The sequence below is a fragment of the Ambystoma mexicanum genome, chromosome 3q, assembly GCF_040938575.1.
Source record: "Ambystoma mexicanum isolate Mex_15411 chromosome 3q, UKY_AmexF1_1, whole genome shotgun sequence".
Lineage (NCBI taxonomy): Eukaryota > Metazoa > Chordata > Amphibia > Caudata > Ambystomatidae > Ambystoma > Ambystoma mexicanum.
This window is the reverse complement of record NC_090926.1, coordinates 753686604-753713374: the sequence shown is the minus strand read 5'-3', so window position 1 is coordinate 753713374 and position 26771 is coordinate 753686604. Positions and strand designations below refer to the sequence as shown.

The following is a 26771-nucleotide window of genomic DNA, read 5'->3' as shown; positions in this document are numbered from 1 at the left end:
GTAAATCTATGCAGTTCCGAAAGTCTTTGATGTAAAAGTGAACCGACAACCAAGAAGTTTCGGGAAGGGAATCCTTTGGTGTGAAATACGATTGAAAGAAGTTAAAGCCCAGGAGAGGGACGCCTGAGTGACATGTTGAAAAAACTGTTGTGAATCAGTTTGAAGCAAAGAAAGGTCCAGACTCTGGTAAAGGAAACCTGAGGGGCCTATGGTGAAAGGAGTTACCCTGAAAGTGAAAGGACAACCAAGAAGGTTGGGGAAGGGAAGTGAAATCCGAATTAATAAATGGGAAGAAGATAAAACCCAGAGAGATCCGGACTAAGGTGAGTGAGAGGCCAGTTGTAAAACTGTTGTGAATCGTTGTCTAAAGTAAAGAAAGGTCCAGACTCGGGTAAGGGAAACCTGAGGGGCCTATGGTGAAAGAGTCACCCTGAAATGTCGTTATGCCAGAACTGTGTTACATTGATCTGCTGGTGAATCAGACGAGGGAAGCCTGAAAGACTTGTGTGAACTATTTGAACTGTGTGAACTGGCCTCCCGAAATGACTTGAACTTGGGGAAGGGAGTTGTAAACCAACTCCATTGCCATTCCGACTTTCTTTTGATACACTCTTGTTTAGATACATTTGCCTACACTTAGTTATTGGAAAAGCATGAGGGCAAGCATAGGTTTCTGACTTAGTCAGTCATAATAAGGAAAGTCTGACATTGACTATGTTATTTTTCCTCCGATGGTCGAGAATACTGCCATTATATAGGGCCAGTTAGGAAGTCTCCAACCCTATTCAGAACGTATAAAGGTGGTGAAACGTATATCTTTGTGTTTGTGTCTAACTCTTGGTACCATGCCTGCCTCACAACTCCCAGATCGTGCTCATCTCAGGGAATCTGGTATCTCAAAAAGGCTGGGAAGGAGTCCAGATAAGAGTGTGCTTCCTTTTGGGCCAGTAAACAAGTGTGTTTTATTGTTTTGAATGATAAGAAGAATGGACGGGTACAATATTGCATAGTTCAAGCCTTTGTCCCACAATTTGAGGTTTGCAAGGTGAATGATAGTTGGGCCTTTTGGACAGATGATGTTAAGTCTGGGTAAAAGGAGATTCTAGCCTCTTGATAGTTTAGTTCGCCAAGTTCGCAATCTTACCGTAGAATCAGATCTCAATGTCTGTAGTTCAACAGCCTGACAACAATTGGGCGGGCTTTTTGACCATGTGGAGGATTTGGACCGGCTACTCAATGTGCCCTCGCCAGTAAGAACTGTGTAGATAGTCGGGGGTCACAGAGCACTTCCCTAATGAACGTCTCCATGAAGATTTCCATGTTACTCGTGGGAATAGATTTGGGTATGCTAACCACCCGTACATTATTAATTCTTGGCTTGGATCCCGTTCACCTCCTGTTGCAGTGCTCTTATAACGTGGGTCACCTCTTAACTGCTGTCTTTCAGGATTCCTACTCGATGCTCTACCTCAGATATACATCTGCTTGATTTATCAATCCTTTGTTGAATTTTCTGTTAACTGGGTCAAGCCCAATTTCATTTGGGTAAGGATGATGGACAATTCGGACTGGTCCCCTTGCTGTGCATTGGCCGGAGCCTCAGGCATCGAGGATTCCAAGGCCACCACTGACCCATTATATTCTCCTGCTGAAGTCATCTTGGAGGTGTGAGCTTTCCACCTGGGTGCAGCAGGGAGGTCTTTATTTGAAAAGGACAATTTAGGTTGTCTCTTGTTGCCCTTGGCCATATGAAAGACTAGGCCCAGTGGCTCCAATGACCTGCATAGTGTTAAGCTCTGCTAAGCTCTTCTGGTGCGTTACCCTTAGGGTAGGAGCATTTTAAATGGGACCACTCATGCACAACAATCCCAGCCACTTTGCGTATAGGGGTGAGATGTTGGGGCCAACTTTGTTGAGAGCAGGGGCTGGTAGCAGTTCTGGCTGTGGTGTGAGAGCAGGGGCCGATCGATAGTAGTTCTGGCCGTGGTGTGGCACCCCAACTGGAGGTTGATTGCTCTGAAGGGATTGTGACGAATCACGAGATTCAGTCACTTCTCCCAAGGGGGGAGCTTTTCCCTGGGAGGCTATGGAGGTGATCCCGCTACGCGATACCCTGCCCAGGGGTAAGGGCAAGCAAGACTTCACTGGGAGAAACTCTCCCCTTGGGGACAAGGACTCCTGTTCCGCAAAGGAACTCCCCGAGTTACTCTGGGACCATCAACAGCCTCAGGGCTGAAGAAGGGCCAAGAAGAATAAACCACTGTTTGTTATTATGACCTAAGGTTTATGAATCAACCTTAAGAAATAAATGGTATTGGTAATGTGAAGAGGAAGAATGCCCGAGCAATGCCGATCACTCAGTGGAAAGAGAAAGGACTATAATCCTCCACTGGAGGAGGGGAGCACAGCCAAATGACAAAAAAAAAAAAAAGATGAAGGCAGTGACATAAAAAAGAGATTAAGTACTCCTATTGTAGCGTCATCGCCGGAAAGGCGAAACACGGGAGCTTCAAACCGGATTGCAGTCACAGCTGATCGAATCCAGGAGGTCCCGTGTCTTGTAAAGGCAACTAGCTGGCGTACGAGGGATGCGCTGGGACAGCTACGAGCAGGAGAAGCAAGGGAAAGGAAACCCTAACCAAGGGAGCCAGTCATGAGAGGTGGTGTGATCCTAGAAGGGTGGACTGAAGAGGAGTTCCCATCCTGCGAGCAGGTCTGGGGGCGTCAAACCCCTGGAGAGCAAGTAACGTAAAAAAAAAAAAAAAAAATTCAACGGGGACAGTGGGAGACCCGGGAGGGATTTCGAAGATGACGAGCACCCGAATCATACTCGTCCCAGTAATATTGATGTGAGAAGGTCAAGTGTGTAATATTACTGGTACAGTCCCAGTAATAAAGAGAACTGGAAATTAAAGGTGAATGATTACTGGACCAAGCATACTCGTCTCAGTAAACTAAAAAGAAGAATTGAGTAAGAAGAATCATTGGCATAATCGATCTAGTGACAGCAGCAAGTATAAACCAAGTAATTACAAGTGTTGGAAGAAACAGACTTTGTGATAAGAGTGTGTGGCAAGATACTGAGAAGGTGGACAAGAGTGTTATTGGCTGGCTCAGCCAGGAAAGGAATTGGGCACTATATTCCAGGGCATAACGAATATATTGAATGAAGAGGAAAAGCATTTCAGGAAAAAAAAAGCCCAGTGCTAAAGTCAAACTTTATGAACTGTTCAAAGTAGTGACTAGAAGATTAACTATTGAAGTGACTTTTGTTAAGAGCATAATACAGGCATACATAGACTTAGCCAACAACCTCCAGACCCAGAAATATATGGGCCAGATATCCCGGGATGATAGCTCAGCGGCAACGTGCTCGCCTTGGAAGCAAGACGACACGAAGCAACACAGGTTCGATCCCCGGGGCCGCGCTTAGAAACCGCTGGGTATTTAAGCGCGTTATAAATATGCAACTAAGACAAGCAACTATGCAACTAAAAACAAAAAAAGATTTCCTGTAACAGCGCCTCGATGCCCGCGGGCTGTGTGAGCGCTTTAAAAATGCAGAATAAATAAAAAAAACATCTGGCTGATATAGCTGCTGATAAAGACATGTACTGATATGCTCTGTCGCCTGAAAACAAAGTATAAGCTGTGTAAATGATGTATACTATAAGTGCTTTGAACCTGTGTGCAACAGTAAATAAAGTGTTTAAAAAATTATTTTTTTTAAAAAGAAGAGCATAATACAGGAGAAGGGAGTCATTCTCCTGTACCCTCGTCGGTTTGGAATAGTGATAGGGACAGAGCAGATTAGAATTCGACAGAGGACAGTGATTATTTTGAGAGACTCAACAACAACAGACGAACACCCGAGTTAGTTTGTTAGGTAGGCATAACACCTAGCTTAGGGCTAGCAAGGAGTTATTTTAATTTTCCTTTTAATTTAAAAATAAGTTATTAAAATGCCTGAATTAAGTTGCACGCCTCCTTCTGACTCGCCACAGGATCCTCAAAGTAAACCAAATAGATTCACATGCAAGTTTAACTGTTAGATACCATATACCTTCCTTATCTCCTGAATCTCAACTGCACGACCATGTGTCCCCAGGGGAACCTCTTGATGGATCTAGACTTCCAAGAAATTAGCAGAGTGGGGTAGTACTACTGAGGTTCACCACTATGTCGATCGTAGCCACCCCCAGCTCGCCAGCCTCTTGTAGGGGAGAGCCGGGCCACCAGACATGCCCTGTGGTGGCTCCAGTACAAACCCAAATCCCTAAGCAGGTAATAGAGGCCCAGTCTACCTGTAAGGCTCAACTCAGCAGGGCATCTATGGAGCTGGTCAAGGGAATAAAATGAGATTTGGAGCAGGCTGAAGTAGTCCCCAAATCTTGCCATCACCTGTGTAATTGGGGCAATGTTAGGAGAGGAGTTCTTCACGTATGGTAAGATATCATCTGTATAAAATTAAATTATTTCTTTGTGGCCTACTAGCGTCAATCCCCTGTGTGAGGTAAAGAGGAGCTGGGATCCCTGCTTGGTACTGATCGCAATGGAAACGTGAACAAGAATGCCCAGCACCAAATACCCTGTCTCTAGGGCAGGAGTAGAAAAAGAACATGGAGTCTGAGAAGTAACCCTCAGCCCCACATTTTACCCACGACAGTGATCATGTACCCTCAGGACACAGAATCAAATGCTTTCTCAGAGTCAACAAATGCAGCAACCCCTGCATGATTAGTTTGAACGAGGATGTAGAACAGACAGGGAAGATTCATGGTGATGGATCGGCCAGGTATAACCCCTTACTTGGTCTCGGTGTGCAAGAATGGCAGCATATTTCAGCAGCCAGCACACAAGAATATTGGGAGAAACATTAGCATCTACATTGATCATCGATCTGGGTCTCTAAGGACCATATGCCTTGGGGGGGGGGGGTCACAGTTCCAGTCTGATTATTCTCTCACTCAAGCCATCAGGAAGTACAGAAAACGGAGTCACCTCCCCCACAACCACAGGAGATACAGAGATTGCAGGGGGTGCACTTCTTAGAGACCTCCATTGAACCTGTTAATCTTGGTTCTTGGAAGGATATCAATGCACAGTGAAAGGAGTTTTCAGCTCTTCATGGCATGGCAAACAGAGACTTCCAGGGTATCCTGTATGAGATAATATCACCAGATACCAAATCACTGTCAGCGTATAGCTCTCTATGAAAGGACTTGAATACTCTGTTGATCTCTTTATCAGCTATATACACAGCATACGCTGTATGTTGTGGATATCCATGATAGGAGAATCCTTGTTCTTCATGAAGAAGCCATGCCAGAGTCCTACATTGATTTGACCCTCACAAAATCTCCTTGCCAAACCAGGTTAACAAAGGAATTTGACCCTTTTGATCTGCCACAGACCAGATATAGTCCAGGTTTGGTTTGATTATAGAGAATGTATGAGAGCAGCTCATGCTCATTATCAAGGGTCCATAAGGAGGACAATTCATGCTCGACTATTTTGATAATCCTTCCTTCAGCACCACTGTATATTACCCATTGTGTACTCCTTAAATGTTTCCTAGAGTGTAACTAGTGTGGCAGGGCCAATAATTGGGCCTTATCAAAAGGTGGTCAGGAACCATTCTACCAGCCCTTTCCTTTCCTCTCTTGTTCCTTAAGTTGATCCCCCTTCTCATTCCATACGACTCTTTTCAACTCTTCACTTTCAAATGCTGCATTTCCTTCTACCTTTAATCATCTATTTCAGCTATCCTCAAAAATCCTTCCTTGGACCCTTCCTCTCCAGCTAACTTCCGTCCTCTCTTGCTTCTGCATTTTCTCTCTAAACACCTGGAGCGCATATTTTACTTCCAGATCTCTCCTCATATCATTTCTAATGCACTTCTCTCCCCTAATCAATCAGGCTTACGACCGCTGCATTCCATGGAAACAGCTCTTCTTACTGTCTCCAACTCTCTCCTTACTGTGTGTTACATGCTCCCTTTTCGTCTTGTCCACCTTGATCTCTCTGCTGCTTTCAACACTGAGGAACACTCCTATTCTTCTTTACTCTCACCACAATCTTGGTTTACGTGGTTCTGTCTTACAATGGTTTGCTAATTATTTTTCAGCAGGTACCTTCTCGGTTTCCTGCCTCACCAATTCTCCCTTTCCTTTCCACTTCTTTATGTTGCTCCGTCCTAGGCCCATTTCTTCTGAAATACGATTCCTCTAGATTTCAATATTTCCTCCTTTGGAGTCTGCCACCATCTCTATGCAGATGACTTTCAAATCTTCCTTTTCTTCAGACCTACACTTCAATCTCTCCGCCTGTCTTCTTGCCTTCCAATCTTGGATGGCATCCCATTATCTTCATCTGAACCTTTCTAAAATCAAGGTGATCTTCTTCCCTGCTTCAACCACCCCCTCCACTCTTTCCCTCTTCTATTTCCCCCTTATATTGCTCAATCTCCTCATGCCAGGACTTGGGTGTAATTTTGGACTCTCATCTAACTTTTCCCCACACATTTCTCCCATATCTCGCTCCTGCCATTATCAACTGTACAACATCTGCAAGTCTTGCACTTTTCTCACAAGTCATGCTACTAAGCACCTGCTTTCTTCTCTGGTATTTGCTCGACCTTCTTTTGCTCATCTATTCTCTTCAATCTTCCTGCATCAAACTTGCCCCTCTTTGCTCAATCTTTAATTCTTCTATACATCTTCTCTTCTCTCTTGCTCCCCGGGACTACATTTCTTTCACATTTCTGTACCTACACTGGGTCTCCTTCAATTCTTGCCTACTATATCATTTCATCTGTATACATTTTAAATGCCTCAATGATCTTGTGCCTCCTTATCTTCTTTAATCTCACTCTATGCTCCTACTCGCACACTTAGATCTTTGTCTCAATTTCTCGTGAAACATCTTTGCATCCCCACCACCATGTGCGCCCTCCAGATTCCATTCCTTTTCCTTACTTTCTCCAATGTTTTGGAATGCTCTTCTCTCTCTGTTCTACCTCTACCTTTCCTCAGTTTAAAGTTCCACTCAAGCAGCGTCTTCTTTGATCCAGATTACCTTTCCCAGACTGCATACATTTATCATTTATTGTACCGTTTTGGCTGCTTGTGCAGTGCTTTGGTGTAAGGCACATTAAAAATCTAATAAAATACAATTAAAAATCTAATCAAATACAAATACCGGAGTTATCGCCAGAGCCAGTCCTAACCCGGAGGTGGATGATGGCAGCAGAGAGGGACCCAATTCCTTCCCCTCCTTGTGCTCACTTGTTTCTCTGAAGAGCCACGTTTCAAGTTGTGCCTCTCTATGCATATGCTCGCCAGTGTTGTTCCATTTCAGATTCAGTGTCCACAATAAGAGAAGAACAGCCAGTGAACATAGAGAAATGTGGAGAAAAGATAATTCCAACGCTCCAGCGCCACCCAGACCTGATCACTGCAGTGGAGCAGCGAGAGACAGAGCAACTCTGTCTCCCACTCTGCAGAGACGCAGAGCAGAAGCACAGCTCAGCCTTGCAGTGGCTCGAGCTCGCTGGTAGTCCTGATCCACTAGACCACCATGGACTTGTAAGGGCAAAGGTCCCCAGACTTAATGGTAGGGTCCCTGAAAATGAACTTTGCACTCCATCTTCTAGCTCCGCCAGATCTCCCATTGACAAGTCTATACAGAGAATGTCGGCAGGCTAAGGCCAGTTTTAAAGCCTTTTCTCTCACTTACACACCCTGGAGGGGAAGGAAGCAATAGTATTTGGATAGTGACAGATGAACAGCCCTTAGCAAGGCAGGGATATATAAGTAGGGGACATAAAATGGGAAGTGTTGATGAATCAGGTGAGGAGGTGGAAGGCGGCCAAAAGGCCAATAGAAGAAAGGAGGGAGCGGCATATTGTGGAGGAGGGTTTTGGAGCAGGTGAGACATTGGCTGAGGAGTGTTAGTGGCTCTAGTTTAGTATGAATTTGTGCGAGATACGTGGGTAGAAAAGACAGTATAAGGTGTGACTATGAGAAGGCTGATGTAGCCCAGGGCCACGAAACACCCGCATAATAGGGGCTACATGATTGTCCCCTAGGGGACCCTATAAATGAAGACACAAACAATAATAAATGTACTTTATTAAATGTTGTGTGCGTGTTTCTTATTTTCTGTGCCTGTATGCGTTTCGGGTTAAACCATGCAGCCACCATGATGCTGGATGTAATGTTCAGAAAAAATAATAAAGGCGAGAACAATGAAACAGAACTCCACTGCCCAAAAATGGACTGGGCAAGGGAAAAAGGAATCCAGTGAGGATTTAAAAAAATAAATAAATAAAATAAAAAAAATTGAAAAAAAAGAAGATCATTGAAAAAGAAAGAACGAGCACAAAAAGGGAATGACCCCCTCAGGGGCCGCTGCCTTCAACATTCTGCCAAGGCACAGAGACTGAAGTACCGGATGTCGCATGAGGGAACCCCCAAGGAGTGAGCTAGCTGCTTGACAGGAGTAGCTCAGCAGCCCCATGGACGTGGTGGGTGTCAGCCCACCCAGGGGCCAGACCAGACGGGCCGAGAAATGACAATGGGCCCGGCGGCATGCGTGGGGACACCCGGGGTGAAGTGAAGCAGCCCAGTCTGAGTGAGGGGCAGCCCAAACCAGGCTTCCCAGCAGTGCCCCAGTCAGCCCACCACGTGGCCGGTGAGGTGTGCCCCTACTAAAAGTCCTCCTGGGCTGCATAAGCGGGAGGGGAAGAGTGGCGAGTCCTCTCCACCCGAAGAGCAGAGCGGTGAAGAAAGTCCCAGGCTGGCTCAATGGCCAGCACGGATGAAGAGCAAGACACATCCTTGTCATGACACATCCTTTAAGGGGCAATACATGTTCTTAAAAGGGAAACACCACACATACTCCCACTGGGCTGTACTTTTTACCACTGAGCAGCAGAGCACCCACACTGTGTAGCTCTCCGAGAGACAACACTTGAACTTAACTCACACTCGGTGTGAGTGCTCTGCTGCTATCAGAGAGACAGAACACACACTGAGCAGCACCCAGAGACAGCACTCACACTAAACAGCACACCCAATTAGCAGCAATACAACTGAACAGATCTCACTTGGAGAAATCACTCCCACTGAAGAGCACTACAAAGGGAAGCTTGCACAGCACCACAAAGCAGCAACTGCATAGACATTGGTCGGCATTCACAAAGGGCAGGGGTCAGACAACTGTAACAGCAGCATTCAGTAAATACTCACACAGACACCTCAAAGGGGGGGGGGCAGGGAAATATCAAGACAATTCAGGCCCTCTGAGATAGGACTCTGAAGGAACACCATTCGAAAAAAGCAGCACTCAGCCAGGCGCTATGTGCGCACTGAGAAGCACTCAGCCCCTATCCTCCTCTCAGGCATAACAAGAGCTTCTGAAGCCCAATGCTTGCTGGAAAGAGACAGCCCCATGCCCCACATCTTTCTTCACAAAACAAATTATTATTGTCCACATGCAGATTTTGAAAACCAAGCACTTTACTGTCTACATGCATGTTTTGGAAGTGGGTGGTGTTTTCCATTGTGGAAATAAAGGCAACTACAAGACTTATGAAGCATTTCACCAACTCATTTATATTAAAATATGGGCCTGCCACAGCATTCCACACTCCAGATAATTTAGAAGACTAGCCACGGATTTCATGAACTCTTATAAACACATTGCAGTGTGATATGCTTCATAAGGCTCCATTGCATTAATATAACATTTTGTATATGCTAAAAATAATGTTTACAATGTGAGCCAGTCAATGCTTGCATATACAATCTTGTATATTAAAGCAACAGAGCCCGTTTTAAATAGAGTTCACCAGAGCAGGTCTGTGCTCTCCTTCAACAGCCTGCCCCTCCAAAGAGGTGACAGTTCACACAATATATTTTTTCCATTTCCAGCACTGATAGTACAGATAGGTATTTCAAAATAAAAGAAATAAAGCTTGAAGAAAAAAAAAAACAAGAAGCTATCAGTAGTAGATGGCTACACACCCAGCAGTGAGAGTGTAATGGGGGTGACTAATGTTCTGTGCAAAACAATGACAACAAGGAGGGGACTTAATTACATATTTTATTGCACTGTGCGTAAGTCTTGATAGTATAGGTGTAAACCCCAGAGGAGATGGTTTAGTTTCACGTTACTTTGCTGGCACTTGTAATCTTCCATTCAGGATGGGGGAAAATAAAGCCGCAATCATAGAATTTTGACTCTAAAACGTTGCTAAAACGATGTATAATTATATATATATATATATATATTGTCAGCCTTGTTTATTATGTGATTTATCTGCATTTCAAGTCAATCGACCTCGTAGAATGAAATATGTGTAGGATGACTGCACCGCTAGGCCACACCCTCTATAATTAACCCATCTATCAGGTCAGTTTCCCTAAGGAGGTAGTATTCCAGAGTATTTTTTTCAATTTCCAGGCATATTGTGTACCCATTTCCATCACTGTTGGCAGCTGTGATTTCTCAAGTTACAAATATCTATATAACCCATCAAGTTTCATTTCACTCCATGCAGTTCAGCTGACCGATCAAGTTGCTCATCAGGTGTTTAGAGGCTTCTCAAAACTACATTAACAAAGTGAGCCTTATGCCGGTGTTATGTAATATTTGGTGCCCCATACCAAGGCTCGGAACACTCCTACTTTGGTCTGCCATCTATCTACAAGACAGCCGAAGACAGGGGCTACCGCATCAGTATGGGATACCAAGTATTACATAACCCTGGCAGGGCTTTAAGTGGGCCGGGCTGGCTGTCTCCCAAAACATCTGTTGAGCTGGGGCTCCCTTATCCGCCCAACTTCAATTTTTATTTTATTTCCTGCTCCACTGCCGGAATTTCAGAAGTGAGTGTCACAACCACTGTACTATTTGGTAGATGCTGGACTTTGGTTGTTTCATTCAATAGACTGCTTGAAAGCTTGTTATGGGATTTATGTGGCAAGCAGTCTATTGAAGAAAACAAAAGCAATCCACCACCTACCAAACACAGTGCAGTGGTGCCATTTCGTAGGCGCTGGATTTCTTTGGTTTCATTCAATAGAATGCTTACCAAAGCAGAAGCGGGTCATTCAATGAACCAACAAAACCCAACACTTACCGAATAGCACAGTGCAAATTGACACTGGCTTGTCAACAGCAAGGCGAGGTTCTAATCCCTGTTGCGTAGTAATACGCGGTTCAACGCATGCGCGGCCCATAACGAGGCTCGCGCATGCGCGTTTTCAATAAAGACGGTCCCGGCCGGCAGTTCGCGCCGGAGACCAGAGCAGCAACACGTCTCCGGCCTGTCTCTTAGCGCGAGCGCTGTGTGTGTGTGTGTGTGTGCCTGCAGGTGGGGCCTGCCATCGCCCCACACCATCACACTGGCGACGAGGACGGCGCGGGAGCAGTCCTCCGCTCCGGTAGCGTCCAGAGAGGGGAACGCTGCTCTGTGTCGGCACAGGCTCACACGTGTGGCCAGCGGCCATTTTGGAGCGAGCGCAGAACGCAGTGGTTGCGGCCCGTGAGGGTGCTCGTGCGCCACCTGCAATTTACACCGAGTATAGTGAATTTTTGGACCTCCACAGCCTGTGCAGCCGCAAGGTTGTGGCATTCCGTCAAGACAACAGAAAAAAGAAGAAAAGAGTGGCACCGGAGAAGATATTGCGCCAAGGGAGTTTCGGGGCCCTGTCTTCAAAGCAGTTCAACGTACTTCTGTAAGTACCACGCAAGGAAATGGGAGAGGAAGATGAACAGGATGGCGCTCCTGCCCCCATCCCTCGCAGGGTGAACAGTACACTGGCCCTGATGCCCGAATTTGATACCACGGGCCCACCTTCTAAGTTGGGGCCTAAATGGCTCCTGTGGGTGAAGAGGTTGGAGCCTCGGGGATCACGGAGGATGAAGAATGAATTGCAATCATGGTGTACTCGGCAGGGGCCGAGGTGCACAAGTTATAGGACTCTCTGAACATTCCGGTTGCGACGTATGCTGCAGTGAAGCAGGCGCTCCGAGATCATTTTCTGCCAATGGCGAATGTAGACTTTGAAAGATTCGTCATGAGTGCGGAAAGACAGCGAGAGGAAGAGTCACTGGATCAATTCTGTGCACGACTCAGAGTTCTAGCAAGCTCCTGTAGATGGGGAAATGAAGAGGAGATGGTTCGGAACCAGTTGTTGCAGGGCTGCAGCTCTGGTAAACTGAGGAGGCAGGTATTGAGGGAACCTGGCTTGACCCTACAACAGATTCTGGACACAGGAAGGGCCTATGAGCTGGCTGACGCGAGGGGTGCGAAAATGTATGCAGCCACGCATGGGAGGAACGAAGGTGAGGCTTTTGCAATTGGCCGCACTAACCCAGGAAAGTCAAGGTGGACGTCAAGAGGAGGTGATAACCCGGGGGGGCAGAGCAACGCTCCCTCGTGCCAATATTGCGGGTACGATCTGCCACATATGGATGACTATCCAGCCAAATCGAGGACCTGTGGCCGGTGTAACACCCCAGGACATTATGCTAGGGTGTGCAGGGCATCAGCACCTGTCGCTGCGTCGAGAGGGCCCGAAAGGGTTGCCAGAGGCGGCACTCGGAGAGTGAGGGGTGTATCATCCATTGAACAAGGCGTACAGGACCTGGACATCGCCAAGGAGGAGGAGGAGGAAGACGAAATCTTCTTCATCTCGAGCATAGCCGAACGCCCAGGCAGGAGACGACAACCCAAGTGCACAGTTAACATTGGGGAAACACCCACACGGGTCTTGATAGACACTGGGGCGTCCGTCTGTGTGCTGGCGACGGAACACTACAACGCACTCCCTGGTCCACCAGGCCTAGCAGAGTCCACAGCACGGATATACGCTTTCGGAGGACACACGCCGCTTCCCATCCAAGGAGTATTCGTCGCTCCAGTCACTCACGGACAAAATAGAATAAAGGCAAGATTCTTTGTCACAGATGTGAGCCCGCATTCCCTTCGGAGTTGTGCTGCGGCTGAGGCATTGGACATTGTACACTTCTCATTTGCAGTCTATCACACTGACTTGGAAAATCTGTTGAGTCGTTTTGAAACAATATTCCGAGGGATAGGGAAACTAAAGGCTGACCCAATACGCCTCCACATCGATGGGTCTGTGAGAGCAATGGCTCTAAAACACTGCTGCGTCCCTTTCCATCTGAGGACACAGGTGGAACGCGAGCTGCAATCCCTGATAGACAAGGACATCATTGAGAAGGTAGAGGGCCCCACCCCGTGGGTCTGCCCAATCGTGGTAGCCCCAAAGCCCAAACAACCGGATGCGGTACGCATCTGCGTGGACATGAGGCTTCCTAACCTAGCAATCAAAAGAGAGCGCCATATAACACCCACTCTGGACGACATCATTGGGGAGCTTCAAGGGGCGAAAGTGTTCTCAAAACTGGATTTGAGGTCCGGGTACCATCAGTTAGAGCGCCACCCCGAGTCAAGATACATCACAACGTTTACGACGCATGAGGGGTTATACCAATATAAAAGACTCCGTTTTGGTATCTCTTCCGCGGCAGAGGTTTTCCAGAACACCATCAGGGGAGCCCTGTCCGGACTCAAGGGAGTGATAAACATGTCAGACGACATTCTGGTCTTTGCCCGTTCCGAGGCTGAACACCTAAAGCGCCTGGAAAACACACTGGTGAGGCTGAGCGACCTAGGGTTGACACTGCACAAAGAGAAGTGCGAGTTCCTGAGGGACAGGCTGGAATTCTTCAGGTTTGTCTTCCACGCGGGGGGCATATCACCTGATCCCGAGAAAGTGAAGGATATCCGTGAAGCTACCCCGCCAACCACACCATCTGAAATCAGAAGCTTCCTGGGTATGGTGACGTATTGTGGTCGCTTCATCCGCGATCTAGCCTCTCTGTCGGAACCCCTGAGAGCGCTAACCAGAAACGACATCGCCTGGAACTGGGGGGAGAAAGAACAGAGGGCTTTCGACAACATCAAAAATGCCCTATCGGAACAAGAAACGATGGCATACTTCAATCCGGATTGGGAGTCCGAAATTGTCGTCGATGCCAGACCCGTAGGACTGGGGGCTGTCCTCATGCAGGCCGACAATCAAGGAACCATGAGGCCCATCGCATATGCCAGCAAAGCGCTTACAGAGACGGAGAGACGGTACTCTCAGATCGAGCGGGAAGCTCTGGCCATTTTATGGGGGTGCAAGCACTTCCGGATATATATCTTGGGAAAACCGGTCGTGGTGGTAACTGACCACAAGCCTCTCATCCCGATCTTGTCCGGATCATCATCCAAACCACCGCCTAGAATAGAGAGATGGATGTTGTTGTTAATGGAGTACGGGGTCAAACTGCTGTATCGACCAGGCCCTGACAACCCGGCAGACTACCTGTCCCGCCATCCAGGTGCGGGGAGGCCAAAAGTCACAGTGGAAGTGGCAGAGGGCGTTGAAGCGATACATCTCGCAGTCGAATCGGCGCTGCCCGTTGCCCTATCCCGCCAGGAGATCGCCGAAGACTCCAACATGGACGAGACATTCACAATGATCAAGGTTGCTATGGCAAATGGAGAATGGCGAGAGGTCCTCCAGGACAACTCACAAAGGAACGCAGGGGCTCAGAAAGACCTGCAGGCCCTCTGGAAAGCGCGCCATGAGCTCTCGGTAGCCGAGGATGGCCTCCTGCTAAGGGGTCACCAGATTGTCATCCCGAGAACACTGGTTGACAAGGTTCTGCAGCTCGCACACAATGGGCACCAAGGGATGGCCAAGATGAAAGCAAGATTGAGACTCAAGGTCTGGTTCCCAGACCTGGAAAGCAGAGTGGAGGAGTTTGTGAGAAGGTGCATCCCCTGCCAAGCAGCCCACCCGGTGGAGAGGGCCCCAACGATCCAAACCATGGAGAGAAGTGACGAGCCATGGGGGACGGTCCATGCCGACTTTGGATCCACCGGCCGAGGGCTCTACTTTCTAGTGGTGACAGACCAATGGTCCCGCTATCCGGAGGTTGAACTGGTGGAGTTGACGGCGAGTGACCACACCATCATGGCGCTGGAGAAAATGTTCACCACGCATGGATTTCCAGTGGAGAGATTGTCAAGATTGGAGGCCTTATCCCCTTCCTCCTCACCTGAATCTTCTGTGGTGGATTCCTTTAGAGTCGACTCCGTCTCCTTACGGTCCTTCCTCCTTATAGGAGTCTTGTCCTTTGGTGTCTTGGCTTTCTTTTCGTGTAAATAGGGTCGGGCCCCTCCGGAGGCCACCGTGGCAGAGATGGAACCCCGTCTGCGGGGACACCCAGCGGGCCAGGCCTAGTTCAGGGAAAAAGCACGAAGGCAGAAAAAACCCTGTTTCCAGATGGGTTCTAATAAGAAGTTGTGAATTCCTTTCACAAGTAATAGAAGTCTGGCTGCAGCTGATGGCTAAGGAAGTTGACCTCCAACTCCGGTGGAGAGAGCCAGTTAAGCTCTGCGGTGACAGTAGGAAGAGGCACACAGAGGAAAGATACAGGAACCCAAATAAACGAATAAATAAATCTTAAGGGAAAACAGAACAGATAGAAATGCCCGTAAATAACAGTGATAAGATTGTCGAAAAGAGTAAGTATAGAAATAGTGTGCAGGTAAAACCATAAGCAGAAAGTAGAAATATGCCTGCAGAGCGCAGTAAGTTTGAAAACAAGAAATGAGAGTGCAGAGAAGACGAAAGGCAGAAAACGCTGAACAAATAAACTTGAGATGCTTCGGCGGAAAAAACAAGAGGCGTAGGTGCAGGAGCTAAGGCGAGGCGGAGCCGTAGAACAGACAAGGAGAGGCAAAGAAACACTAGCAGAAGTAGCACGACCAGGAGACAGGTAACCCGGGAGGAAATTATGTTGAGCACAGATGGTAGGCACAGGGAAGGCAAAAGGTAGCTGCAAAGAAGATCGGCAAGGAGGAATTTTCAAGAACGAAGTTCCACACGAACCGGAGCGATGTGTACCGATACAACGCACCGGTTTGGGGGAGGAGCCAGAATTTAAAGGCATGGCCACCATATTGAATGAGGACTAGAGTGCTCGCAAGTCAATGCTTCCAGCGCTTCCAAACCTTCCATTCTCCGTTCCTGACAGTATACCCCCGCCTTCTCGGGGGACTCCCCGGTTTGCCCGGATGAAGCCGATGGAACCTCTGCACTAGGCGTTTGGCATGCATATGGCTCACAGGTTCCCATGTCCTCTCTTCCACTGGATAACCCTTCCAATGAACCAAATAGTGCAACTGCCCTTTGTGGTATCTGGAATCGACAAGATGAGATACCTCATCCTTCAGGCGTAGGGCTCACCTGAGCACGCGTTCTGAATACAGGTCTCTTAAAAGGGTCCTCCTTATGTTCTTTGAGAACGGAGACATGGAAGACTGGATGTACCTTTCTAAGATACTCTGGTAGCTTGATCTTATATGCAACAGGGTTGATCTGTTGAAGAATGGGAAATGGCCCAAGGAAACGAGAGGAGAACTTCCCCTTATGAACCCATCTGGGTAGAAATCTGGTGGACAACCAGACAAGCTGCCCTATCTTCCAGCTCGGATTGGCAGTACGACCCTTCTCTGCCCATTTCTTGTGTGTAAATTGACTTGTTTGGTGTGCTTCCTTAGCGAGTGTGTGTACCTCCTGTAGGTCCTGTAGAACCCCATCCAACGCCAGAATTTTGGTAGAAGGAGGATTGAGCCAGGGTAAATGTTGAGGATGATATCCGTATGTACAATAGAAAGGACTCATCCGGATCGAGGTATGGAGAGAGCTATTGTAGGCAAATTCTGCCTGTGGGAGGAAACGATACCATTCTTCTTGTTGTGGACTGCAAAAACACCTGAGGTACTGTTCTAGGCTGGTGTTTAATCTTTCAGTTTGGCCATTGCTTTGTGGGTGGTATCCAGAAGAGAGTGCCTTGTGAATCCCTAGAACTTGGCAGAGAGAAGCCCAGAACTTGGAGGTGAATTGGGGTCCTCTGTCCGACACTATGGTCCTGGGCAAACCATGTAGACGGACTATATCCTGAAGAAAGGTAGCGGCCATTTCGGAGGCTGAAGGAACCTGTTTAAAGGCCGAAAAATGGGCGAGCTTGCTAAATGAGTCAACTGTCACCATAATCGTCGTCATGGCATATGACGGAGGGAGGTCTACAATAAAATCGGTAGAGATGTGTTCCCAAGGATGGTCCGGTAAGGAGTCTTGCTGCAGTAGCCCCAGAGGTCTTCCCGTTCAGTGTTTGTTAGAAGCACAAACCGAACAAGTGAACGTACTGGCTTACGTCTCTTCTTAAGGTCGGCCACCAGAAACCCCTCCATAGCAGATCCAATGTCTTCCTGATTCCGGGATGTCCAGTTAAAGGGGTGTCATGACACCAAGAAAGTATTTGATTCTGTAGCTTCTTAGTGGGAACATAGAGAGCTCCTTCATGATAATACAATCCGTCCTTATCCTGAATGACGGATGACGGAAGCTCGGTGCCCATCTGATACTGTGGAATTAGGTCTTGAAGAAATGAAACAGTTGAAGCCAACACCGTGAGATTAGGGAAAACCAAATTGTGTCCCGTGTAGGAGCCAGAAGTATCCCCAAGACTTCTTGACAAGGCGTCAGCCTTCATGTTCTCTGTACCAGGTAAGTATGTAATTACAAAATCATATTGTAAAAAAAAAATATGCCCATCTGGCATGCCTGGCATTGGAACATTCCAACTGTTGTAAAACCCGAAGGTTACGATGGTCTGCTCTAATAGTGAAGAGATGAGTAGCTCCCTGTAAAAGATGTCTCCACTCTTGGCAGGCCAGCTTGATAGCCAATAGCTCCTTTTCTATAACCGAGTAGTTGCGTTCACTACAGGTAAGTGTTTTGGAGTAATAAGCTATAGGATGTTCATAGTCGTCTTCTGACCTTTGAAGCAGAACTGCTCCCACCGCCCCTGTAGAGGCGTCTGTTTCCAGAATGTAGGGTCGGTTCTGATCCGGTTGGACCAGGATGGGGGCTGTGGAAAAACATTCTTTTAGAAAACAGAAGGCTCTTTGGGGCCCTTCATCAAATACGAACTTGACCCCTTTCTTCAATAGAGAGGTCAGCGGAAGTACCTTGTTAGAAAAGTTGGGAATGAACCTTCGATAAAAATTGGCCAATCCTAGGAAGCTTTGTAGTTCTTTGACACTGACAGGATTTCTCCATTCTCCGATAGCTCTCACCTTACTGGAGTCCATCTCGATACCTTCCTTAGATAAGATATAACCTAGGTAGGACACGGACGTAGCTTCAAATGAGCATTTCTCCGGCTTTACCAGTAGTTGATGGGATTGCAGGCACTGTAAGACTAGTCTGACCAGTGACCTGTGCTCCGATAGAGTCTTGGAAAAAATGAGGATGTCGTCCAGATACACTACCACCGACACAAACAGCATATCTGCGAAAACCTTGTCCATATACCTCTGGAAAATAGCCGGTGCATTCACAAGACCAAATGGCATCATTCGGTATTCAAAGAGTCCAAAAGGGGTACGGAACGCTGTCTTCCACTCGTCCCCTTGCCTGATTCTCAAGAGGTGATAAGCCCCTCTCAAGTCAAGCTTAGTAAAGAACACCGCCCCATGTACTGCCTCCAAGATGTCCCGGATCAAAGGCATAGGATACCTATCCCGAATGGTAACCTTGTTGAGCCCCCTGTAGTCTATACAAGGGCGCAGCTCTGCTGAGTCCTTTTTAGGAATGAAGAACAAGGAAGCCCCACAAGCGGATCTGGACTCTTGGATGTGTCTGTTTTGAAGATTTGAGTCGAGGTATTCTCTCAGAGCCTTCCTCTCTGGTAGAGACAAAGGGTACATCCTCCCAAAAGGAACCACCGCCTCAGGTATCAAGTCTATACTGCAATCCTCTGTTCTATGAGGCGGGAGTTGACGGGGAACGGCATCCAGGAACACCTCTGGGAATTCTTGATAATGGACGGGAACTGAGGCCACTGTGATTGGATCTGGAGTACTGTTTTGGTCATATGCTAGGGTGTTGGACGTCGAGGACAAGCTCATGCAGTGTGATTTACATAATGTAGAATTGAAGACTACCTTGTTAGCCGTCCAATCAATTTGAGGGTTGTGCCTCCTTAACCAAGGAATGCCAATGACCAACGGAAAATGAGCTGCTCTAATCTGGTCAAATACCAGGAACTCCTCGTGATGACCTAACCTCATTCTCAACGGAGTGGTCTCCTTGGTAATAGGTCCAGAAGATAAGGGCTTTCCGTCCACCCCTTCCACCGGAATGGGAGTGGCCTTGGATATTGTGGCAACAAGATGTTCCGCAGCCCACTTGGAGTCGATGAAATTCCCTGCTGCTCCACAGTCAAGCATAGCGAGTACCTCTGTGGGACCTACATCAGACAGCCACAAGTCAACTCGAAACACCCTTAGACTGTTATCATCCGGAGTGCTTACTGCTCTTGTGTAGTTGCAAGGGTGCTTGTTACTTCCCCCGAAACCTCCCTTCCTGTAGATCGGGGTGGAAGTTTCCCTGTCTTCGAGGTGGCACCTCAGGACAGTCTCTCAATAAGTGCTTTGAGGAGCCACAATACATACACAATCCAGCCTCTCTTCTTCTTCTTCTTTCTTCTTGAGTTAGAGGTCCTCGGGCTGCCCCTATCTGCATAGGTTCTTCAGGAGGATGGGTAGTTCTGGTGGGAGGAACAGGAGAGGGGAGGCCGGATGGCTGTGGAACGCCTCTGGTTCGTCTTCTTTCTAATCGTCTCTCTTGTAGACGGAACTCAATCTGAAGAGATAATGTAACCAGATCTTGAAAAGATGCAGGTCTAGCCACTCTGGCCAGCTCATCCTTGATTTCATCACGAAGGCCACGTCTGTAGATGGTTTGCTGAGCAGAATCAGGCCAATCTGCCTTGGCTGCCAGCCTCTGGAAACGAGATGGATAGGTTTGTACATCAGTGTTTCCCTGGCTGACATCTAGGATAGCTTCTAGAGATGAATAGAAGACTTCTGGTCGGTCGAAACGTTCTTTAAACACCTCCGTAAAACGATCATAGTCACCCAAAATCGGGTTGTTTCCGGTGACAAACGGTGTAGCCCATGAGAGAGCATTACCCATTAGGTTGGCAATGATAAACCCGACCTTGGATCTAGCAGTCTCATAAGCATGATGTCGAAAGGCGAAATACACCTTACATGCGTCAAGAAAGTCCTTCAGCCCTCCCGGGTGACCATCATATTTGTCAAAGGAGAGTGGCATTGTAGGCAGGTCTCCCATGTCATCACGATGCAACACAACCTGTTGTCGGAGGGCTATGTTCTCTGTTCTCAAAGCCTGGACCTCCATAGTAAGGTTCTGCATTGCTGCTACCAATTCTTGATATTGTTCTAACGATGCCATGGTAGATATTGGGCGTTGTATACTGTCAAGATTGGAGGCCTTATCCCCTTCCTCCTCACCTGAATCTTCTGTGGCGGATTCCTTTAGAGTCGACTCCGTCTTCTTACGGTCCTTCCTCCTTATAGGAGTCTTGTCCTTTGGTGTCTTGGCTTTCTTTTCATGTAAATAGGGTCGGGCCCCTCCGGAGGCCACCGAGGCAGAGATGGAACCCTGTCCGCGGGGACACCCAGGGGGCCAGACCTAGTTCAGGGAAAAAGCACGAAGGCAGAAAAAACCCTGTTTCCAGATGGGTTCTAATAAGGAGTTGTGAATTCCTTTCACAAGTAATAGAAGTCTGGCTGCAGCTGATGGCTAAGGAAGTTGACCTCCAACTCCGGTGGAGAGAGCCAGTTAAGCTCTGCGGTGACAGTAGGAAGAGGCACACAGAGGAAAGATACAGGAACCCAAATAAACGAATAAATAAATCTTAAGGGAAAACAGAACAGATAGAAATGCCCGTAAATAACAGTGATAAGATTGTCGAAAAGAGTAAGTATAGAAATAGTGTGCAGGTAAAACCATAAGCAGAAAGTAGAAATATGCCTGCAGAGCGCAGTAAGTTTGAAAACAAGAAATGAGAGTGCAGAGAAGACGAAAGGCAGAAAACGCCGAACAAATAAACTTAAGATGCTTCGGCGGAAAAAACAAGAGGCGTAGGTGCAGAAGCTCAGGCGAGGCGGAGCCGTATAACAGACAAGGAGAGGCAAAGAAACACTAGCAGAAGTAGCACGACCAGGAGACAGGTAACCCGTGAGGAAATTAAGTTGAGCACAGATGGTAGGCACAGGGAAGGCAAAAGGTAGCTGCAAAGAAGATCGGCAAGGAGGAATTTTCAAGAACGAAGTTCCACACGAACCGGCGCGATGTGTACAGATACAACGCACCGGTTTGGGGGAGGAGCCAGAATTTAAAGGCATGGCCACCATATTGAATGAGGACTAGAGCGCTCGCAAGTCAATGCTTCCAGCGCTTCCAAACCTTCCATTCTCCGTTCCTGACAGATATGCTCAGACAATGGGGCGCCATTTCGGGGGCAACGTTTTGCTCAGTACTGTGAGGAGAGGGGAATACGCCATTGGTAAGTCATACCGCTCTGGCCGAGGGCAAATGGGGAGGTAGAGCGCTTCATGCGAACGCTATACAAAGTGTTCCGCATATCAGCAGATGGAGGCGCAGACCTCCGACGCAACTTAGTGGACTTCCTTCGAGAGTACCGCTCGACCCCCCCCACCAGTCAACCGGGGTCGCCCCTGCCGAAGCGCTCTTTAAGCGTGTACCGAGAGGGCTCCTGCCCGAAATGGAAGGCCGCCAGCCGGGGGAGATTGAAAAGGATCACGTGCGAACGGAGAGGGCAGTGAGGAATGAAAAGGAGACGATCAGGAGGAAGCTCTCGGAGAGGCCGATTGCGGTGGGGGATACCGTATTGGTGCAAAACAGAAGAGCAGAAGGAAAGTTATCGTTAACCTACGAAACCCAGCTCCTGGGGGTGACATGTGAAGGGCTCGATGGTCACAGCGGCCAACGCACGTGGAACTGTCACCAGGAATGTCTCGTTTTTCTAGCGGGTGGGGTCTGCCGAAACGGATGAAGTCGACCCTCCCGCACCTGAGCCGAGCGATGAACCGCCACCGAGACCCGATGGACTGGCCGAGACTCAAGGGACACAAGAGATGCCTCCGGCCGAGGCACGCAGGTACCCGAGTAGGCGGGGCGTAAGCCGCCGCAGAGGTTCCAAGACTTTATTATGGACCCTGCCTAGGCATCTAGGTCGTGCTGGAACATTTACGTTTGAAGAATATGTTAAGTTATACTGTTGATCACTGTTCGTTGTTTGGGGAAAAAGGAGGGATGTTGCGTAGTAATACGCGGTTCAACGCATGCACAGCCCATAACGAGGTTCGCACATGAGCGTTTTCAATAAAGACGGTCCCGGTCGGCAGTTCGCGCCGGAGACCAGAGCAGCAACACGTCTCCGGCGTGTCTCTTAGCGCGAGCGCTGTGTGTGTGCCTGCAGGTGGGGCCTGCCATCGCCCCACACCATCACAATCCCCAGCATGGCATAAGAAAAAAATCTTTGTTGCTGTTGGTAATGCATATTATTTGTTAAGTGGTCTGCAAATATAAGGAACATGTGTTTTTTAGGCAGCTAAGCAAATAGCTCAAATTAGATTGTAAAATATGTAGGATATAAATAACAGGCAATCTTAAACCATGTATTTTGGGGAATTTTATTTTTTATTCAAGGGTATTTGCTAGACCACGCACTACACTATTTAGGTCATGCCCCCAACAGAAAGGCTGTGACATTTTAAGTCCCCCCGCCCGATTTCTCGTCCCACTTACGGCACTGAATGGCAGGTAGTCACCCTATAGGGGAGCAAACGGAGCGTTACAGACGACGCTCCTTAAGTGGAATTTGTGAAGAGTCATATTCCGTAATTTTTAAGAGGCTGTTCAACGAGGACGTAGCTCAGCGGTGATTCTCGCTTTGTAAAGGGTTACAACAGCCTCCTATCGCAAGGGAATAGCGTAACTTGGACTGGTGTTGCTTTTTTCAGGAGGGATATTTTCTATGGTCTTCAGCAGCGCATGCATTTAAAAGGTAAAGCACCCCAGTCTCGGAACGTCTCATGAGGTAGAGCAGAGCATTGACTCGTGTCTCACAAATTACGCCAAGCCCACTTCTCACCTGAGGTGTGCAAGAAGCGGCGACAGCGGAAAGATACCCACGGCGCCAGTCCACCACCCAACGCAACCCTCACCAAGGGCGCCGCCATCTTGTTCTAATCCCGCCTCTTTCCGCTGTGTCAGATGACGAAACCCTGGCGGGAGGGGTCCTGGCCAGTGCCGGGCCAAACTGATGCGAGGAGACCAACAGCAGTAATCCAGTGAGAGTGCTTTAAACTGTACACACGTGTGCAGCTACCAAAAAACGGCTAAATTGTGCAGCACTGTTGCCTATGCCTTTTGATAATCGATGAAAGCAAACCACGGCTTTGCCGAATAGCAGTTCATTATTTTCAGCAGTCATACAGAGCGGCGATAACAAATATTATTTAAATCATGCTTTAATTAACAAGTACTACTTCCAGTGCTAGAAATGGACATGTACTCTGGCAACCCACTCCCACTTGTGGGGGTGCGGGAGTGGAGGGAGAGTACGATTCGTAGGTGCGTGGCTCTAAGTCACTCAACACCATTTCTCATCAAAGAACCCAAACCTGGTAATTTGCATAAAAGCAAATAGCATCTTGGGAACTTGAAGATGCCCACAATTTTTAATTCGAAACCTGTTTGTGATAGTGATTCAGCAAGGAAGCCTTTTGAGTGAGTAATGGAAGTTGGACTCTGCTCTTTTCTTAGGTTGCGATACTCACCCTAACATTAACATTTCTGTAAATTGCAAGACATCTATCCAATATGACAGAACACTTAAAGGAATGGTTCCCCCAAAAATTTTTATTTAAAAAATAGCTAGGCAACATAAAAAAAACGTTTGTTTTTTTCGGAGTCCCTATGTAAAATTTTGAGCAATTCAAGCTCAAAGATAGCACATGGGGCATCCATTTTGTGAAATGGATGCCCGCCGCTGTGCTTGCTTCGGCTTTTGCGGCACTAATGAAGGAAAAGCCAGACAGCTGTAGTAAACAAAAGCTACCACTGGGTGGCTTTTCCTTCATTGGTGCTGTACGCGGAGGACGGGGACCGGAGACTACAGGCAGAAAAGCTGCAGCTGCATCTCGGTAAGTGCTATTTTTTTAATAAAAATAAACACTAACTGCGTTTTTTTTTCCGGGCTGGAGGAGCCAGAAATAAAACCGCAGCTTTAAAAACGTTGTATTTATGTTTGCGGTAGCTTTTGAAACGACCGCAAACATAAATACAACGTTATTGTGTTTGAAAACGCTGCGGTTTTTCTTTCTAAGTTTCTCAGGCTCCTCCGGCTCCAACCGCAGCGTTTTCAAACACAACCCATGGGGGAGCACCGGAGACCCAAAGTGAAAGCCAAGGCAGGCAGAAACACAAAGCGGTTGTGTTTACATGCCGCGTTGTTTCTGCCTAAATCTGATTTCCCATTTAGGGCTCTCGGCTCCCCACGGGGGGCCCGAGAGCCCCAAATGGGAAATGCTAAATCTGCTTTCCCATTTGGGGCTCTAGGGCTCCCCTAAAGCCCCAAATGGGAAAGCAGATTTAGGCAGAAACACAACACTGTTGTGTTTGAAAACGCTGCGGTTTTTCTTTCTAAGTTTCTCAGACTCGGAGGAGCCTGAGAAACTCAGAAAGAAAAACCGCAGCATTTTGAAACACAACCGCATTGTGTTTCTGCCTGCCGTGGCTATCACTTTGGGTCTCCGGTGCTCCCCCAGGAGAGCACCGGAGACCCAAAGTGAAAGCAAAGGCAGGCAGAAACACAACACAGTTGTGTTTACATGCCGCTGTGTTTCCCATTTGGGGCTCTAGGGCTCCCCGTGGGGAGCCCTAGAGCCCCAAATGGGAAAGCAGATTTAGGCAGTAACACAACGCGGTTGTGTTTGAAAACACTGCGGTTTTTCTTTCTAAGTTTCTCAGGCTCGGAGGAGCCTGAGAAACGTAGAAAGAAAAACCGCAGCGTTTTCAAACACAATAACTTTGTATTTATGTTTGCGGTCACTTCAAAAGCGACCGCAAACACAAATACAATGTTTTTAAAGCTGCGGTTTTATTTCTAAGTTTTCCGGGCTCCTACAGCCCGGAAAACTTAGGAAAAAAAACGCAGCTAGTGCTTATTTAAAAAAAAAAAAAATAGCACTTACCGAGATGCAGCTGCAGCTTTTCTGCCTGTAGTCCCCGGTCTGCGTCCTCCAAGTCCCGGCACCAATGAAGGTAAAGCCACCCAGTGGTAGCTTTTGTTTACTAAAGCCAGCACAGGCGGGCAGCCATTTCACAAAATGGATGCACCCATGTGCTTGCTTTTTCAATTTTTGAGATTCAATTGCTCAACATTTTACATAGGGACTTCGAAAAAAAAAAACGCCAATCGTTTTTTTTAGTGTTGCCTATCCATTCTTTAAATAAACATTTTTGGGCGAACCATTCCTTTAAGGAGGTTGGTTATAGAGGTTAGAAAAATCGTAAGGGAAGAGGGTGTTACAATTGTCCGTCCTGCTCCCTCCTGCAATCGCCCTGCTTCACTGCACACTCAGCAACACTCCGAAATAATAACACGGGAGACCAGAGGTAGAAGGGTATTTGCATATAATGAAAGCACGTATCCAAACCGCCTGGTGGACTGCTCTGCTCCCCCAGGCCAGCAACATCCTTATATACAGTTTAGGTGGCTATTCCATTCCTAAACAACATTACTCATGTCAAAGGGGATGCCTGCGGCCTGCATCCGGGCCCATGTAGGGAGTGTAGCAATCAGAACCCAAGCGATAAAAGTGTTCAAGGTCTTATAATGGCCTGTTTCCTGAGCACAGGGCAATGTGGCCTTGGCTTCTGGTTACAGCTTGTTAGGCACTGTGCGGCCTGTGTACATTCTCTTAGAAATGGTTTCCATCCCTGGAGGCATGACAGTCACGCATTCCACAGTCACAGTGACCTTGCCGGTGCCAGATCCCATCTCCTCCTGCGCTGGGGCCTCCGAGAAAATAGAAAAAACACATAATTAGATCACTTAACATACGCCCACTTTTCTTTTTCATCTCTTTCATTTTTACAAGTGTTGGCTAATATTTTGCATTTCTACATTTTCCATGCCCTTCCTAGCTAAACATTTTATAATAGCAATGATGCAATATATACACAGTAATAGTATTACCAAGATCATGATGCCTGCTGCAATTTTGTGTCCAAGTTCTCCCATAGGCGCCGTTAGCCATGCCCACCAATCAATTGATCCACTGCCATCCAAAGCTATCTGTTTGTATATCTTTGCCTGTTGTTTTATTACTGCAATGTCTTTTGTTATGATACCATCTTCTTCCAAATATACACAGCAAGAATTGTTAAAAGTAGCGCATACACCTCCTTTGTGTGCTAAAAGTAAATCTAAAGCCATCTTATTTTGCATAACAGTTGTCCCTATGCTATGTATCTCTTTTTGTATGTGCCCTAATGCGTCTCCTGTAGCATTGGCAAACATTTCTAATGAGGCAGATATGTTCACTATGGCCCTTTCTAGTTCAGATATTCCCAGTGATGGGCTCAATATTCTTACAAATTGGTGGAACTCTGTGTTACGTACCACCAGCGGGTTCTCCCTGTTGTCCCTTTTTGTCCTGTGTACCCCTTTATTTAACACCAAAAGGGTCACATTTGGTTGCAAATGCC

General features: G+C 47.4%; 1 protein-coding gene across 2 annotated transcripts in view; it reads right to left on the bottom strand.

The window, feature by feature from the left end:
• Positions 1-23333, bottom strand: part of MRPL38 (mitochondrial ribosomal protein L38) — a 220218-nt gene extending 196885 nt beyond the window's left edge. The window contains exon 1 of one of the 2 annotated variants that reach the window (XM_069654736.1): positions 23149-23333. In XM_069654736.1, coding sequence (XP_069510837.1) covers positions 23149-23236 — 88 coding nt within the window. In that variant the 5' untranslated portion in view covers positions 23237-23333. The remainder of the gene's footprint in view (positions 1-23148) is intronic. The other variant, XM_069654737.1, reaches the window with a different exon arrangement.
• Positions 23334-26771: the final 3438 nt, after the last annotated feature.